This window comes from Zophobas morio, unplaced genomic scaffold (genome assembly GCF_036711695.1).
Source record: "Zophobas morio isolate AGI-343-1 ecotype UQ-CSIRO unplaced genomic scaffold, CSIRO_AGI_Zmor_V1 ptg000008l, whole genome shotgun sequence".
NCBI lineage: Eukaryota > Metazoa > Arthropoda > Insecta > Coleoptera > Tenebrionidae > Zophobas > Zophobas morio.
In genome coordinates this window covers 10,829,951-10,845,901 of record NW_026972113.1, presented here as the reverse complement: position 1 = coordinate 10,845,901, position 15,951 = coordinate 10,829,951, and the positions used below count along the sequence as shown (strand labels likewise).

At 36.0% G+C, this 15,951-nt stretch overlaps 1 protein-coding gene across 2 annotated transcripts in view; it reads left to right on the top strand.

Moving 5' to 3' along the window:
* LOC135125319 (protogenin-like) overlaps positions 1 to 15,951 on the top strand; it is a 114,362-nt gene that overhangs the window by 79,082 nt on the left and 19,329 nt on the right. For both annotated transcript variants that reach the window (XM_064050805.1, XM_064050804.1), the window contains exons 4-12: positions 6,597 to 6,665; positions 6,713 to 6,921; positions 6,970 to 7,503; positions 7,576 to 7,728; positions 7,783 to 7,971; positions 14,782 to 15,061; positions 15,113 to 15,243; positions 15,297 to 15,484; positions 15,557 to 15,767. In XM_064050805.1, coding sequence (XP_063906875.1) covers positions 6,597 to 6,665; positions 6,713 to 6,921; positions 6,970 to 7,503; positions 7,576 to 7,728; positions 7,783 to 7,971; positions 14,782 to 15,061; positions 15,113 to 15,243; positions 15,297 to 15,484; positions 15,557 to 15,767 — 1,964 coding nt within the window. The remainder of the gene's footprint in view (positions 1 to 6,596; positions 6,666 to 6,712; positions 6,922 to 6,969; positions 7,504 to 7,575; positions 7,729 to 7,782; positions 7,972 to 14,781; positions 15,062 to 15,112; positions 15,244 to 15,296; positions 15,485 to 15,556; positions 15,768 to 15,951) is intronic.

The following is a 15,951-nucleotide window of genomic DNA, read 5'->3' as shown; positions in this document are numbered from 1 at the left end:
AACACAAGGGCTCTCCGTGATTCTTGGGCATTCTCAAAATAAGACACAAGGGGCGCTCAAGAGTCTTAGGCTTTCTCAAAAAAAAAGACAGATTCTTGGGCATTCTCAAAAAAGATATAAAGTGTCTCCGAAATTGTTTCAGTATTCTTAACAAATACACAAAGCGCCCCCAATATTCTTGGGCATTTTCAAAAAAGACAGATTCTTGGGCATTCTGATAAAAAGCTATAAGGCGCCTCCAAGATTCTTGGGCATTCTCAGACACCAGGGCCCATCATTATTGTAGGTGATTCTTGGGCATTCTTAAAAAGACACTAAGACCCTTCTTGTTTCTAGGGCATTCTCAAAAAAATCCACAAGCCCCCCCCCCCCCCCCAAGATTCTTGGGCATTCTCAGAGAACTAGAGCCCTGCGTGAATCTAGGGCATTGTAAAAAAACATAAGGGACCCTCAAGTTTTTTAGACATTCTCAAAGAGACTCTAGGACCTTCAGTGATTCTAGGGCATTCTCAAAAAAATCCACAAGCCTCCCCCAAGATTCTTAGACATTCTCAGGGAGACTAGAGCCTTCCATGAATCTAGGGCATTCTCAAAAAAACCACAAGGGATCCCCAACTTTCTTGGGCATTCCCAAAGACAAACTAGGGCCTTCCGTGATTCTTGGGCATTCTCAAAAAAGACAGTAAGGCCCTACTTGTTTCTAGGGCATTCTCAAAAAAATCCACAAGCCCCCCCCAAGATTCTTGGGCATTCTCAGCGAAACTAGAGCCCTCCGTGAATCTAGGGCATTCTAAAAAAACCATAAGGGACCCTCAAGTTTTTTAGACATTTTCAAAGAGACTCTAGGACCTTCAGTGATTCTAGAGCGTTCTCAAAAAAACCATAAGGGACCCTCAAGTTTTTTAGACATTTTCAAAGAGACTCTAGGACCTTCAGTGATTCTAGAGCGTTCTCAAAAAAAGCCGCTAGGGGTTCCCACAATTCTTAGGCATTCTCAGGGAGACTAGAGCCTTCCATGAATCTAGGGCATTCTCAAAAAAACATAAGGGACCCTCAAGTTTTTTAGACATTCTCAAAGAGACTCTAGGACCTTCAATGATTCCAGGGCATTCTCAAAATAAGCTACAAGCGGCGCCCAAGATTTTTGGGCATTCTCAAAAAAGACAGATTCTTGGGCATTCTCAAAAAAAAGATACTCAGGGTCTCCGAAATTTTTTTGGCATTTTTAAAAAAGTCACAAAGCTTCCCCAAGATTCTTGGGCATTTTCAAAAAAGACACAGATTCTGGGCATTCTGTTAAATAGCTACAAGGCGCCTCCACGATTTTTGGGCATTCTCAAAGACACCAGGATTCTTCATGATTCTAGGGCATTCAAAAAAACACATTTTCAAAGATACACTAGGGCCTTTCGTGATTTTTGGGCATTCTCAAAAAAATCTACAATGGCCCTCCAATATTCTTGGGCATTCTCAGAAACACTAGAGCGGGAATCTAGTGCATTCTCAAAAAAGCCACAAGGGGTCCCAAGATTCTTGAGCATTGTCAATGACACAAGGGCCCTCCGTGATTCTTGGGCAATCCCAGAGAGACTAGAACCCTCCATGATTCTAGGGCATTTTAAAAAAAATCCACAAGGCCCCCCCCCCCCATGATTCTTGGACATTCTCAGAGAGACTAGGGCTTTCCGTGAATCTAGGGCATTCTCAAAAAAAAACACAAAGGATCTTCAAGTTTCTTGGGCATTCTCAAAGAGACACTAGGGCCTTCCGTAATTCTTGGGCATTCTCAAAACAGACACTAGGGCTGCCCATGATTCTAGGGCATTCTCAAAATAACCTAGAAGGGGCGCTCAAGAATACTGGGCATTTTCAAAAAAGACACAGATACTGGGCATTCTGTTAAATAGCTACAAGGCGCCTCCAAGATTCTTGGGCATTCTCAGACACCAGGGCCCTTCATGATTCTAGGGCATTCTAAAAAACACATTTTCAAAGAGACACTAGGGCCTTCCGTGATTCTTGGGCATTCTCAAAGCAGAAACTAGGGCCCTCCATGATTCTAGGACATTCCCAGAAACATTAGAGCCCTTCGTGAATCTAGTACATTCTCAAAAAAGCCTCAAGGGTCCCCAAGATTCTTGGGCATTCTCAATGACACAAGGGCCCCCCGTGATTCTTGGGCATTCCCAGAGAAACTAGAGCTCTCCGTGATTCTAGGGTATTCTCAAAAAAATCCACAAGAGCCCCCCATGATTCTTGGACATTCCAGGTAAACTAGGGCTTTCCGTGAATCTAGGGCATGCTCAAAAAAACCACAAGGGCTCCTCTATGATTGTAGGGCATTCTAAAAAAGTCCACAAGGCCCCCCAAGATTCTTGGACGTTCTCAGAGGGACTAGATCCCTCCGAGAATCTAGGGCATTCTCGAAAAAAAAACCAAAAGGGACCGTCATGATTCATGGCCATTCTCAAAGAGACACTAGGGTCTTCCGTGATTCTTGGGCATTCTCAAAAATATCCACAAGCCTCCCCACTCTCCCCATGTTCTTGGATATTCTCAGAGGGACTAGAGCCGTCCATGAATCTAAGGCATTCCAAAAAAAAAAAACAACACAAGGGACGCTCAAGATTCTTGGGTATTCTCAAAGAGACACAAAGACCTTCCGTGATTCTTGGACATTCTCAAAAAATACACTAGGGTCCTCTATGATTCTAAGGCATTCTAAAAAAAATCCAAAAAGGCCCCCAATATTCTTGGATATTCTCAGAGAAATTAGAGCCCTCCGTGAATCTAGAGCATTCTCAAAGAGGTCCTCCTTGATTTTTGGGCATTCTTAAAATGACACTAGGATCCTCCATGATTCTAGGCATTGTCAAGAAAATCCACAAGATCCTCCAAGATTTTTGGACATTCTCACAGAAATTAGAGCCCTCTATGAATCTAGAACATTCTCAAAAAAAAAACACAAGGGACTCAAGATTTCAGGGCATTTTCAAAGACAGTAGGACCTCCAGTGATTCTTGGGCACTCTCAAAAAAAGACAGTGGAGCCCTCCGTGATTCTAGGGCATTTTAAAAAAAATGCACAAGGGCTCCCCAAGATTCTCGGGCATTCTCACATAGACTAAAGCCTTCGTGAATGTAGGGCATTAAAAGAATACAAGTGATCCTCAAGATTCTTCGGCATTCTCAACGAGACACTAGGATCTTCTGTGATTCTTGGACATTGTCAAAAAAATCCACAAGGCCCCCCAATAGTCTTGGACATTCTCAGAGAAATTAGAGCCCTCCTTGATTTTTGGGCATTCTTAAAATAAGCCACAAGAGGCTCTCAAAATGTTTGGGCATTCTCAATAAAGACATTAGGTTCCTCCATGATTCTAGGGCATTGTCAAGAAAATCCACAAGATCCCCCAAGATTCTTGGAGATTCTCACAGAGATTAGAGCCCTCTATGAATCCAGAACATTCTCAAAAAAACACAAGGGACTCAAGATTTCTGGGCATTTTCAAAGAGACAGTAGGACCTTCAGTGATGCTTGGGCACCCTAAAAAACGACAGTGGAGCCCTCCGTGATTCTAAGGCATTCTCAAAAAAATCCACAAGCACTTCCCAAGATTCTCGGGCATTCTCACAGAGACTAAAGCCTTCGTGAATATAGGGCATTAAAAAAAATATAAATGATCCTCAAGATTCTTAGGCATTCTCAAAGAGACACTTGGGTCCTCTATGATTCTAAAAAAATCCACAAGGCGCCCCCAAGATTCTTGGACTAGATCCCTCCGAGAATCTAGGGCATTCTCGAAAAAAAAACACAAGCGACCCTCAAGATTCTTGGGCATTCTTAAAGAGACACTAGGACCTTCGTGATTCTTGACATTCTCAAACAATACACTAGGGTCCTCTATGATTCTAAGGCCTTCTAAAAAAAATCCAAAAGGGCTCCCCAAGATTCTTGGACATTCTCAGAGAAATTAGAGCCCTGGGTGATTCTAGAGCATTCTCAAAGAGGTCCTCCTTGATTTTTGGGCATTCTTAAAATGAGCCACAAGAGGCTCTCAAAATTTTTGGGCATTCTCAATAAAGACACTAGGGTCCTCCATGATTCTAAGGCATTCTCCAGAAAAAAACACAAGGGACTCAGAATTTCTGGGCATTTTCAAAGAGACACTAGGACGTTCAGTGATTCTTGGGCACTCTCAAAAAAAGACACTAGAGCCGTCCGTTATTCTAGGGCATTCTCAAAAAAATCCACAAGGGCTCCCCAAGATTCTTGGACATTCTCAGAGAGGCTAGAGCCCTCCGTGAATCTAGGGCATTCTCAGAGAGACACAAGGACCTCCCGTGATTCTTGGGCATTCTCAAAGAGACACTAGGACCTTTCGTGATTTTTGGGCATTCTCAAAAAAGACACTAGGGCTGTCCATGATTCTAGGGCTTTCTCAAAATAAGCTACAAGGAGCGCTCAAGTTTCTTGGGCATTCTCAAAAAAGACACAGATTCTGGGCATTCTGTTAAATAGCTACAAGGCGCCTCCAAGATCCTTGGGCATTCTCAAAGACAGCAGAACCCATCATGATTCTAGGGCATTCTAAAAAAACACATTCTCGGAGAGACACTCGGGTCTTTTGTGATTCTTGGGCATTCTCAAAGAAGAAACTAGGCCTCTCCATGATTCTAGGGCATTCTCAGAAACATTAGAGCCTTTCGTGAATCTAGTGCGTTCTCAAAAAAGCCTCAGGGGCCCTCCGTGATTCTTGGACATTCCCAGAGAGACTAGAAATCTCCGTGATTCTAGGGTATTCTCAAAAAAATCCACAAGAGCCCCCCATGATTCTTGGACATTCTCAGGTAAACTAGGGCTTTCCGTGAATCTAGGGCATGCTCAAAAAAAACCACAAGGGAACCTCAGGTTTCTTGGGCATTCTCAAAGAAACACTAGGGTCCTCTATGATTCTAGGGCATTCTAAAAAAATCCACAAGCCCCCCCAAGATTCTTGGACGTTCTCGGAGGGACTAGATCCCTCTGAGAATCTAGAGCATTCTCGAAAAAAAACCACAAGGGATCGTCATGATTCTTGGCCATTTTCAAAGAGACACTAGGGCGTTTCGTGATTCTTGGGTATTCTCAAAAATATCCACAAGCCCCCCCCCCCCTCTCCTCTCCCCATGTTCTTGGACATTGTCAGAGGGACTAGAGCCGTCCATGAATCTAAGGCATTCTAAAAAAAAAAAAACAACACAAGGGATCCTCAAGATTCTTGGGCATTCTCAAAGAGACACTAGGATCTTCCGTGATTCTTGGACATTCTCAAAAGACACTAGGGTCCTCTATGAGTCTAAGGCATTCTAAAAAGAAATCCAAAAGGGTCCCCCAAGATTCTTGGACATTGTCAGAGAAATTGTAGCCGTCCGTGAATCTAGAGCATTCTCAAAGAGGTCCTCCTTGATGTTTGGGCATTCTTGCAATGAGCCACAAGAGGCTCTCAAAATTTTTGGGCATTCTCAATAAAGACACTAGGGTCCTCCATGATTCTAGGACGTTGTCAACAAAATCCACAAGATCCCCCAAAATTCTTGGACATTTTCAAAATAGACTCAGATTCTGGGCATTCTTTTAAACAGCTACAAGGCGCATCCAAGAGTCTTGGTCATTATCAAAATCACTAGGGCCCTCCGTGATTCTTGGGCATTCCCAGAGAGATTAGAGCCCTCCGTCATTCTAGGGTATTCTTAAAAACATTCACAAGACCCCCCCCCCATCATTCTTGGACATTCTCAGGTAAACTAGGGCTTTCCGTGAATCTAGGGCATGCTCAAAAAAACCACAAGGGATCCTCAGGTTTCTTGGGCATTCTCAAAGAGATACTAGGGTCCTCTATGATTCTAGGGCATTCTAAAAAAATCCACAAGCCCCCCCAAGATTCTTGGACATTCTCAGAGAAATTAGAGCCTAGAGCATTCTCAAAGAGGTCCTCCTTGATTTTTGGGCATTCTTAAAATGAGCCACAAGAGGTTCTCAAAATTTGTGGGCATTCTCAATACAGACACTAGGGTCCTCCATGATTCTAGGGCATTCTCAAGAAAATCCACAAGATCCCCCAAGATTCTTGTTCATTCTCACAGAGATTAGAGTCCTCTATAAATCTAGAACATTCTCAAAAAAAGGGTCCCTCAAGATTTTTCTTCTCAAAAAAGACGTTTGGGATCCTCATAATTTTTGCTCATTCCTTTAGAAAAAGGCACTGGGGGTATACGAAATTTGTTGGCACTCTTAAAAAATACAAGGAATCTCTGAGATTATTGGGCTTTCTCAAAAAAATTGACATGAAGTGTGTCCGAGATTCTTTCATCAAACATTTTCAAAAAATAAACACCCCAGACCCCCAAAACTTATTTAAAAAAATCGTACAATCTTTTATAAAAACTGTGCACGAAGTTTGGTAGCTGTAATGATTATTTAGATCATTTAGATAGGAATTGTTGAAGGTGACGTCTATTTTTAGGTATATGTAAATATTTCCAGTAGTTGGCGACTAAATATATTTATTATTATTGTTATTATGTACGTTGTTTTGAATGTTTTCGTTGTTCCAGATATGTTCCTCTCCCTACGGGAGCTTTATTAATCACAAAAACTCATTCCTCAGACGCAGGATCATATAGGTGAGTCTAGTCATAAAAAGAATCCCTCAACAACCGACTGCTTGCAGATGTATTGCAACAAATAGTTTACTTAAAAAGACTAAGAATAGTAAGATAGTTGAGCTAACGGTTTCTTCAGTTCCCTCGAAGACCGTAGCCCCCACGTTTCTACCTCTTGATATTTTACCGAATACCACCACAGTTCTGGCTGGAGAAGACGCGTATCTACATTGCGCTGTGAGCGGATGGCCTATTCCTACAGTACAATGGCTTAACAGTGAGTGCCCCCCCGCCTCGCCCCTCCCCTTTAACCCTCTTCTTCCAGATATTAGTGTCGTTATTAGCAATTCGAGCGTTCTGCAGTTCCGCAACGCGAGCCTGCGCGACGCCGGCAACTACACGTGCACGGTCTACAACGCCGGAGGGCGCATCAGCCAGCGGTACCTCCTCGAGGTGCACCAGGCGCCCTACTTCAACGTCACCCCCACGTCGAAGACCTACCCCCCGGCCAAAACCGTCCGCCTGGACTGCCACGCCCTCGGCTCGCCCAAACCAAAAATCTACTGGCTGAAGAACGGGGAGCCGCTGCAGAACGCCGCCAGGATCAAGAAGCACCCCACCAAGCTGGTCATCAGCCACACGTTCACGTCGGACTCGGGGATTTACCAGTGCTTCGCTGTGAACGCGGCGGGGAGGGTGTGGGCGGCGGCGCAGTTGGTACCTACGTTACTACATACTCCTAGTCCTCCTGAGAATGTACAATGTCGGCCTTACGACGACTCGAGCGTCTGTCTGAGTTGGCAGCGCCCGAAGGACGCGTTGGAGGTGAAGGCCTACAGCATCTATTGTTACTATACGGGTGAGTCGGTGCGGGAAAGTGCGAAAGATGTGGGGTCGAGAATGGAGCCTTGAGTTGCTCGTTGTGTTGCAGATATGGAACGAGAGATGCCCGGGACTGACTTCGTTACAAATAGGACGCAGTATTTGGCTTCTGGTCTTAATGGTAGTACAAATTACACGTGTTATGTTCGACTATACTCAACGATTGCGAGCGACCGGTCGCAGAAAGTTAGCTGCAAGACAGGTGAGTTTCGGACTTGATTAGTCTACTGTAGGTTTACATAAACTTCCGCTGTAGGTATGAAAGGTAGACGCAACTTACAAGTAATCCCAATTAACGAAACCTCGGTCGAATTATCCTGGTCCAGAGTTAGCACGGATGTTCCTTGCGATGGTACAAACGAGTTATACAAGATTGAGTGGAGGCGCAAAGGACGGCCTCCTGCCGTTTCTGAACGCTGCGAAGGATTTTCGTACACCATTACCGGTGAGTTAAAGGTAGCGTTTACACTTTCAAAGCTAAGTTGGTCGTGAAGTTAAAAAATTGCTTGAGAAGTTCCTGCGTCCCGGATTTTTTTTTTTTTTTATTTCGTAGGAAGGTAAATCGATGACGTCGTCTTACAATTTTGCTAAGTTATTTCCATTTGAAATGCTTCTATGTAGGGTTTTTTAAACATTTTTTTTTTATAGAATTGCTAATATAAGATGTCACAAAAAATGTGTATGTAGTAAAATATTTTCTTGAATAAATCAAAAACCGCTTGGTCAGGTCAAGCCATCTCAGGCAACTGTTTTTAACATTCTAGTATTTTTTGATTTTTCAATTTCTTTATTTTTTCCATTTTGGAAGATTTAGATTTCCCAATTTTTCGTTTTTCCGTTTCCCGATTATTAATTTCTCAATTTTTAGTGCTTTAATTTTTCATTTTTGATTTTTCAGTATATTGTTTTTTGAACTTTTAGCTTTTTCAATCTCTTACTTTATCGGTTTTAATTTTTCAATTATTTATTTCTTGAGTTTTCTGATTATTTTCAAATTTTACAATTTCTCAATTAAGTACTCAATTATTTAAGTTCTGCATTTTTTTGATTTTTTATTTCTTCAATTTTTTAATTTTTTATTTTAGATTTTTCAATTTCTAGATATTTTGAATTTTTCTGTTATTTTCTTTTTTTATTGTTAAAGATATACATTTTCCAATTTTTCATTTTTTCTGTTATAATTTTTTTTTTTTTTAATTGCATTTATTAACGCCAATAAAGCTGTTACAGAGTAAAATAAAGACAAAAACTACAATAAACTACAATAAACAGAAAATTTTGTCATTATTTCAGATTTTAATTTTTCAATGTTGGGATTTTTCGATTTCGTAGTTTATTCAGTTTTGGAAGGTTTAGATTCTTCAATTTTTCGTTTCTTCGATTTTTCAATGTTACAATTTTTTGATTTTTAGGTTTTTCAATTTTCCAGTCCTCAATTCTAAATTTTTCAATTTTTTCCATTATCCGATTCAATTTCTCAATTTTTAATTTTTTACTTTTTCAGGTCTGATTGTTCAGTTTTTCGATTTCCAAAATCTATGAATTGAGAAATTCGTGGATTTTTCGAATTTTTCCATTCGATTTTTTCATTTTTCAATTCGTAGGTTTTTCGATTTTTCAGTTTTTAGATTTTTCGACTCCTTTAAATTTTTCACTTAATCGGTTTGGATTTCTCGATTTTTCAATCTTAGATTTTAGATTTTTTTATTTATCGTTTTTCGGATTTTTCATTTTCTTTCTTCATTTGTAGGTTTTATTACTTGAATTTTTAGTTTGTTTTCATTTTTCGACTTCCCAATTCTTAATTGCATAATTTTTGGATTCTCAAAAATTTTTAGATTTTTAAATTTTTCCATTTCTCAATTTTTTATTTTTCAATTTTTCAATCTCCCGATTTTCAATTCCCCAATTTTTAATTTTTTTCTTTTTTTATCATTTTTTGAATTTTTTGATTTTACAATTTTTTTCTGTTTCAATTTCTAAAAATTTTCAACTCCAAAAATTTTGGATTTTTCAGTTTTACATTTTTTCACTTTTTCGATTTTTCAATTTCTGAATTTTTCGATTTTTCATGTTTCGTTTGTAATTTTTTTCATGTTTCAATTTTCCGATTGATCATTTTCGTTTTTTATTTTTCGGTTTTATAATTCTGGTTTTTCGATTTTTCCATTTTTCAATTCGTAGATTTTCCAATTTTTCAGTTTTTCGATTTTTTAATGTTTCGATCTTCCGATTTTTCGATTTCTTCATTTTGCAATTTTTGATTTTTCAATTGTTCTATTTTTCGAAAATTTTGGTTTTTCAATTTTTCATTCCTTCAGTTTTTCGATTTCCAAAATCTATGAATTGAGAAATTCGTGGATTTTTCGAATTTTTCCATTCGATTTTTTCATTTTTCAATTCCTAGGTTTTTCGATTTTTCAGTTTTTCGATTTTTCGACTCCTTTAAATTTTTCACTTAATCGGTTTGGATTTCTCGATTTTTCAATGCTTAAATTTTAGATTTTTTTATTTATCGTTTTTCGGATTTTTCATTTTCTTTCTTCATTTGTAGGTTTTATTACTTGAATTTTTAGTTTGTTTTCATTTTTCGACTTCTCAATTCTTAATTGCATAATTTTTGGATTCTGAAAAATTTTTAGATTTTTAAATTTTTCCATTTCTCAATTTTTTATTTTTCAATTTTTCAATCTCCCGATTTTCAATTCCCCAATTTTTAATTTTTTTCTTTTTTTATCGTTTTTTGAATTTTTTGATTTTACAATTTTTTTCTTTTTCAATTTCTAAAAATGTTCAACTCCAAAGATTTTGGATTTTTCAGTTTTACATTTTTTCACTTTTTCGATTTTTCAATTTCTGAATTTTTCGATTTTTCATGTTTCGATTGTAATTTTTTTCATGTTTCAATTTTCCAATTGATCATTTTCGTTTTTTATTTTTAGGTTTTATAATTCTGGTTTTTCGATTTTTCCATTTTTCAATTCGTAGATTTTCCAATTTTTCAGTTTTTCGATTTTTTAATGTTTCGATCTTCCGATTTTTCGATTTCTCCATTTTGCAATTTTGATTTTTCAATTGTTCTATTGACGTGACAACGTCTTATAATTCGATTGAGCCGGCTGCACGCACGAAAAAACATGACTCATGCGGCGTAACCTCGCTCTGAGGCGTTCCATGTGACTCATGCGGCGTTACCTCGCTCTGAGCCGTTCCATGTAAGGCTTGAAGTGCAAGCGAGAAAATCTAACTTGATCAATTTCATTGTGATTTCTAATTACCTCCTTCTCTATATACATACAAATCTATTAAACAAATGAAATCAAAATTTTCTTTTGAAAAATGCTACCATTCCATCAGTATTTTCTTAAGACGTTGTCACGTTCAACTATCGTCAGTAAACCGAATTTACAGACAACCGATTTTTTTTCGAAAATTTTGGTTTTTCAATTTTTCATTCCTTCAGTTTTTCGATTTCCAAAATCTATGAATTGAGAAATTCGTGGATTTTTCGAATTTTTCCATTCGATTTTTTCATTTTTCAATTCGTAGGTTTTTCGATTTTTCGATTCCTTTAAATTTTTCACTTAATCGGTTTGGATTTCTCGATTTTTCTATTCTTCAGTTTTAAGTTTCACAATTTTTCGATTTTAATGGTTCGATTTTGAAGTTCCTATTTACCTATTTTACAATCTGGCAATTTTTCGAATTCTCATTTATCCGATTTTATAATTTTTTTATTTTTCAATGTTACAGTTTTTAGATTTTTCGATTTTTCAATTCCTCAGTTTTTCATTTTTTACGTTTTCATTTCTAATTTTCAGTCAATTTTATTTATTTATTATATATAATTCGTTTTTTATTTTCTTTCTTCATTTTTAGATTTTGATTTCGATTTCGCAATTTTCAATTACACAATTTTTGGATTTTACGATTTTTCGACTTTTCATTTCGTCAATTTTTAATTTCTTAAATTTTATTGTTTTTGATTTTTCAGTTTTTCGTTTCTTGAATTTTTGGATGTCAAAATTTTTTGATTTTTCAATTTCTAAATATTTTAATTTTTCGCTTTTTCAATTTTTTACTTCGTGGATTTTGGATTTTTCAATTTTTCATTTCTTCAGTTTTCAATTTCACAATTTTTCGATTTTTCAATTTTCCGATTTTTCAACTCGTCAAATTTTAATTTTTGCTTTTTATTTCCGATTTTTCAGTTTATCGTTTCTTGAATTTTTCACTTTTTTAATATTTCACTTAATCGATTTTGGATTCTTCAATATTTCGATTTCCAAAATTGCGAATTTTTGAACTCGTAGATTTTTCGACTTTTCAATTTTTAATTCTTCGGTTTTCTCGATTTTTAGAATTTTCCATTTTTCAATTCGTAAACTTTTCCATTTTCAGGTTTTTAATTTCGCAATTTTTAATTGCAAAATTTTTTAATTTCCAAATGTCTCAATTTTCCGATTGTTCGATTTTTCCATTTTGCAATTTTTGCTCTTTAAATTTTTCTATCTTTTGAATTCTCAATTATCCGATTTTATAATTTTTCGATTTTTCGTTTCTGTTTTCATTTTTGCGTTTCTTGAATTTTTCTTTTCTACAATTTCGTGATTTTTCAATTTGTAAATATTTTAGTTTTTCGTTTTTTCAATTTTTCACTTCATCGATGCTGGATTTTTCAATTTTTCATTTATTCGGTTTTCAATTTCACAATTTTTGGATTTTTTTATGTTTCAGCTTCCAATTTTTTAGTTTCTCCATTTTTGCAACTTTTGACTTTTCTATTTTCTTATTTTACATTTTGGAAATTTTTCGAATTCTCATTTATCCGATTTTATAATTTTTTGATTTTTCAATATTGCAGTTTTTAGATTTTTTGATTCCTCGAATTCTGGATTTTTAATTTTTCGATTGTTCAATTCCTCAATTTTTAATTTTCATTTCTGATTTTTCATTTTATCGTTTCTTCCATTTTTAGATTTTACAATTTTTTGCTTTTTCCATTTCTAAAAGTTTTTAATTTTTCGCTATTTTAATTTTTCACGTGAATTTTTCAACTCGTAGATTTTTAAATTTCTGGATTTTGCCTTTTTTCAATTCCTGAATTTTTCCTTTTCTCAATTTTTAATAGCACAATTTTTGGATATTACAATTTTTGGATATTACAATTTTTCGAGTTTTAAATGTTTCGATTTTACGACTTTTCAATTTCTCCATTTTGCTATTTTTCATTTTTCTATTTTTCGAATTTTCAATTATCCGATTTTATAAGTTTTCGATTCAATTTCTCAATTTTTAATTTTTTAAATTTTCATTTCTGATTTTTCAGTTTTTCGTTTCTTGAATTTTTCTTTTTTACAACTTTCTGATTTTTCAGTTTCTCCATTTTTTGCAATTTTTGACTTCTATTTTCCTATTTTGCGATTTGGAAATTCTTTGAATTCTCATTTACCCGATTTTTATTATTTTTTTATTTTTCAATGTTGAAGTTTTTAGAATTTTTGATTTCTCCATTTCTTGATTTTTAATTTTTCGATTTTTCAATTCCTCAATTTTTAATTTTTTACATTTTCATTTCTTATTTTTCAGTGTATCGTTTCTTGAAAATTTCGATTTTACAATGTTTTGCTTTTTCAATTTCTAAAAATTTTAATTTTTCAATGTTTCGAATTTTCGATTTTTCAATGTTTCGATTTTATTTTTTTTATTTTTCGATTTTTCATTTTCTTTCCTCATTTTTAGACTTTATAACTTCGGTTTTTTAGATTTTTAGATTTTTCCTTTTTTCAATTCGTGAATTTTTCGATTTTTCAATTTTTAAAAACACTATTTTTAATTTTTGATTTTTCTATTTTTCTATTTTTTGAATTTTCATTTCTGATTTCTATTTTTCGGTTATTGAATTTTTTGATTTTACATTTTTCGATGAATATGAAAGAATCTTGGGAGGCTTGTGTTTTTCTAAGAATTTAAAAATTGATTAAAAAATAACGGACCTGACCTGACCTGACCTAACCTTTGTCATGGTCTCCTGGTATTTTTTTAATTTTTTTATATTTCAACTTAATTTTATTGAGTTTTCGGTTGGCGAGTTTTCATTTTTTGTATAAAATTTTTCATTTTTGAATTTGTAGAATTTTCGATTTTTTGATTTTTAATTTCTAAATTGTTGGATTTTACTACTTCGAATTATGGAATTTTCCGATATTTCCAATTTTCAATTTCCCCCTTTTTCGGTTTTTAAATTTTTGATTTTGTGATTTTCCCATTTGTAATATTTTTTCTCGATTTCTCGGTTTTTAATTTCTGAATTTTTGATTTGACAATTTCAGTGTTTAGATTTTTCAGTTTGTAGATTTTTCAATTTCTCAGCTTGTAGATTTTTTGATTTTTCAACTTTTTAGTTTCCCGATTTTTCGACTTTTCAAAGCTTTCGATTTTCCCAATTTCTCGAGTTTTCGATGGTTCGGTTTTAAATTTTTTGATTTTCCAATTTTTCATTTCATTTCTCCATTTTTTCGGTTTTTAAGTTTTTCGGTGTCCCCTTTTTTCAATTTGTAAATTTTTAGATTTTGAATTTCACGATTTTTCAATGTTTCGATTTTTCCATTTAAGAATTATCATTTTCTTTTTACAAATTTTCCGATATTTGCATTTTTCAATTTCCCCCTTTTTCGGTTTTTAAATTTTTGATTTTGGGATTTTCTCCATTTTTAATATTTTTCTCGATTTCCCGATTTTTAATTTCTGAATTTTTAATTTGACAATTTCAGTTTGTAGATTTTTCAATTTCTCAGCTTGTAGATTTTTTGATTTTTCAACTTTTAGGTTTTCCGATTTTTCAACTTTTCAAAGGTTTCATTTCTGATTTTTCATTTTTGCGTTTCTTGAAAATTTCGATTTTACAATGTTTTGCTTGTTCAATCTAAAAATTTTAATTTTTCAGTTTTTCGAATTTTCGATTTCTCGGTTTTTCGATTTTTCAATGTTTCGATTTTATTTTTTTTTATTTGTCGATTTTTCATTTTCTTTCCACATTTTTAGGCTTTATAACTTCGGTTTTTAAGATTTTTAGATTTTTCCTTTTTTCAATTCGTGAATTTTTCGATTTCCCAACTTTTAAAGACACAATTTTTGAATTTTTGATTTTGCGATTTTACATTTTTCAATGAATATGAAAGAACCTGACCTGACCTGACCTAACCTTTGTCATGGTGTCCTGGTATTTTATTTTTGAAAAAACTTTTTTCCGTAGGGTTGGCTGCTTCGGTCGAGTACGAATTCCGCGTGATTCCCGCATGGGCGAAATCCTCCAACGCCCCCTGGGCCGCCTACACCCCAAAAGGCCACAGAACCAACACGAACCTCAACGACTTGATACCGCTGGCCCCCGAACACGTCGAAGCCGGCCGAGTATCCCCGACGAACATCAACCTAACTTGGATCGACAACAACGAAAACACAAGATTCTACATGATCTGCATGGTCGAGAGCGGCAAACAAGTCGACTGCGACGACAAAGACCTACTCATTAGGTACTCAACATTTTTTTATCCCGTATCCGACTTTTCATTTTTTGTCTGTAGCGCCTCAAACAGCCTGCTGATCACCGACCTCCAGCCCAACTCCTCCTACGACTTCAAGGTCAGAGCCCACAACTTCGGCGATCACGTCGGTCCCTTCTCACAGTCCACCACAATTCGCACCCCTGCAGACGGTATGTATCTACGCTGCTCTCGAGGTTAACCGGGGCTAATCGTTCGGTTTCAGTGCCTTCAAAAGTTCTAAACTTGAATTATGCGATTGTGAACGAGACCACGGTTTGTCTGCGGTGGCAAGCGCCTCTGCACAAGAACGGGAGGTTGACGGGGTACTTGGTCTTGTACACCCCGAACGCCGACTGGCCTTTGGACAAGTGGTTCAACAAGTCGGTGTCGGCGGCGGTGGAAGCGGAGAAGGTACGATTGTGCCGGGCACGATAGTGACACTTGACACTGACACTTGATATACACGGTTCGTTGTTTTCGCAGAGGTGTTGGACTGGCGCCACTGACGACCAGACGCTTTCGACGCCCCTGGTTGGGCTACAACCGGATACATGGTACATGGTTTACGTCAGGGCCATCTCGGAAGTGGGGCTGGGGAACCCCGTGTATCCAATCCAAATCAACACTCGCGAGATCAAAACTACTGAACAACAACCAGAACCGTCAGAAGATGTCCACTACAATCAAAATTTAGGTACAGTTTTTTTTCGCTTGTCAGTTTTTCAGTTTCTCAATTTTTCGCTTGTCAGTTTTTCGTTTTTTGTTGTTGAAAGTTTAAATGTTCCAATTTTTCAGTTTTTGATTTCCCAATGTTCCGATTTTTAAATCTTTGGTTTTTTCGATTCTCCTGTTTTTCCTTTTCGTTCTCCATTTTTCAT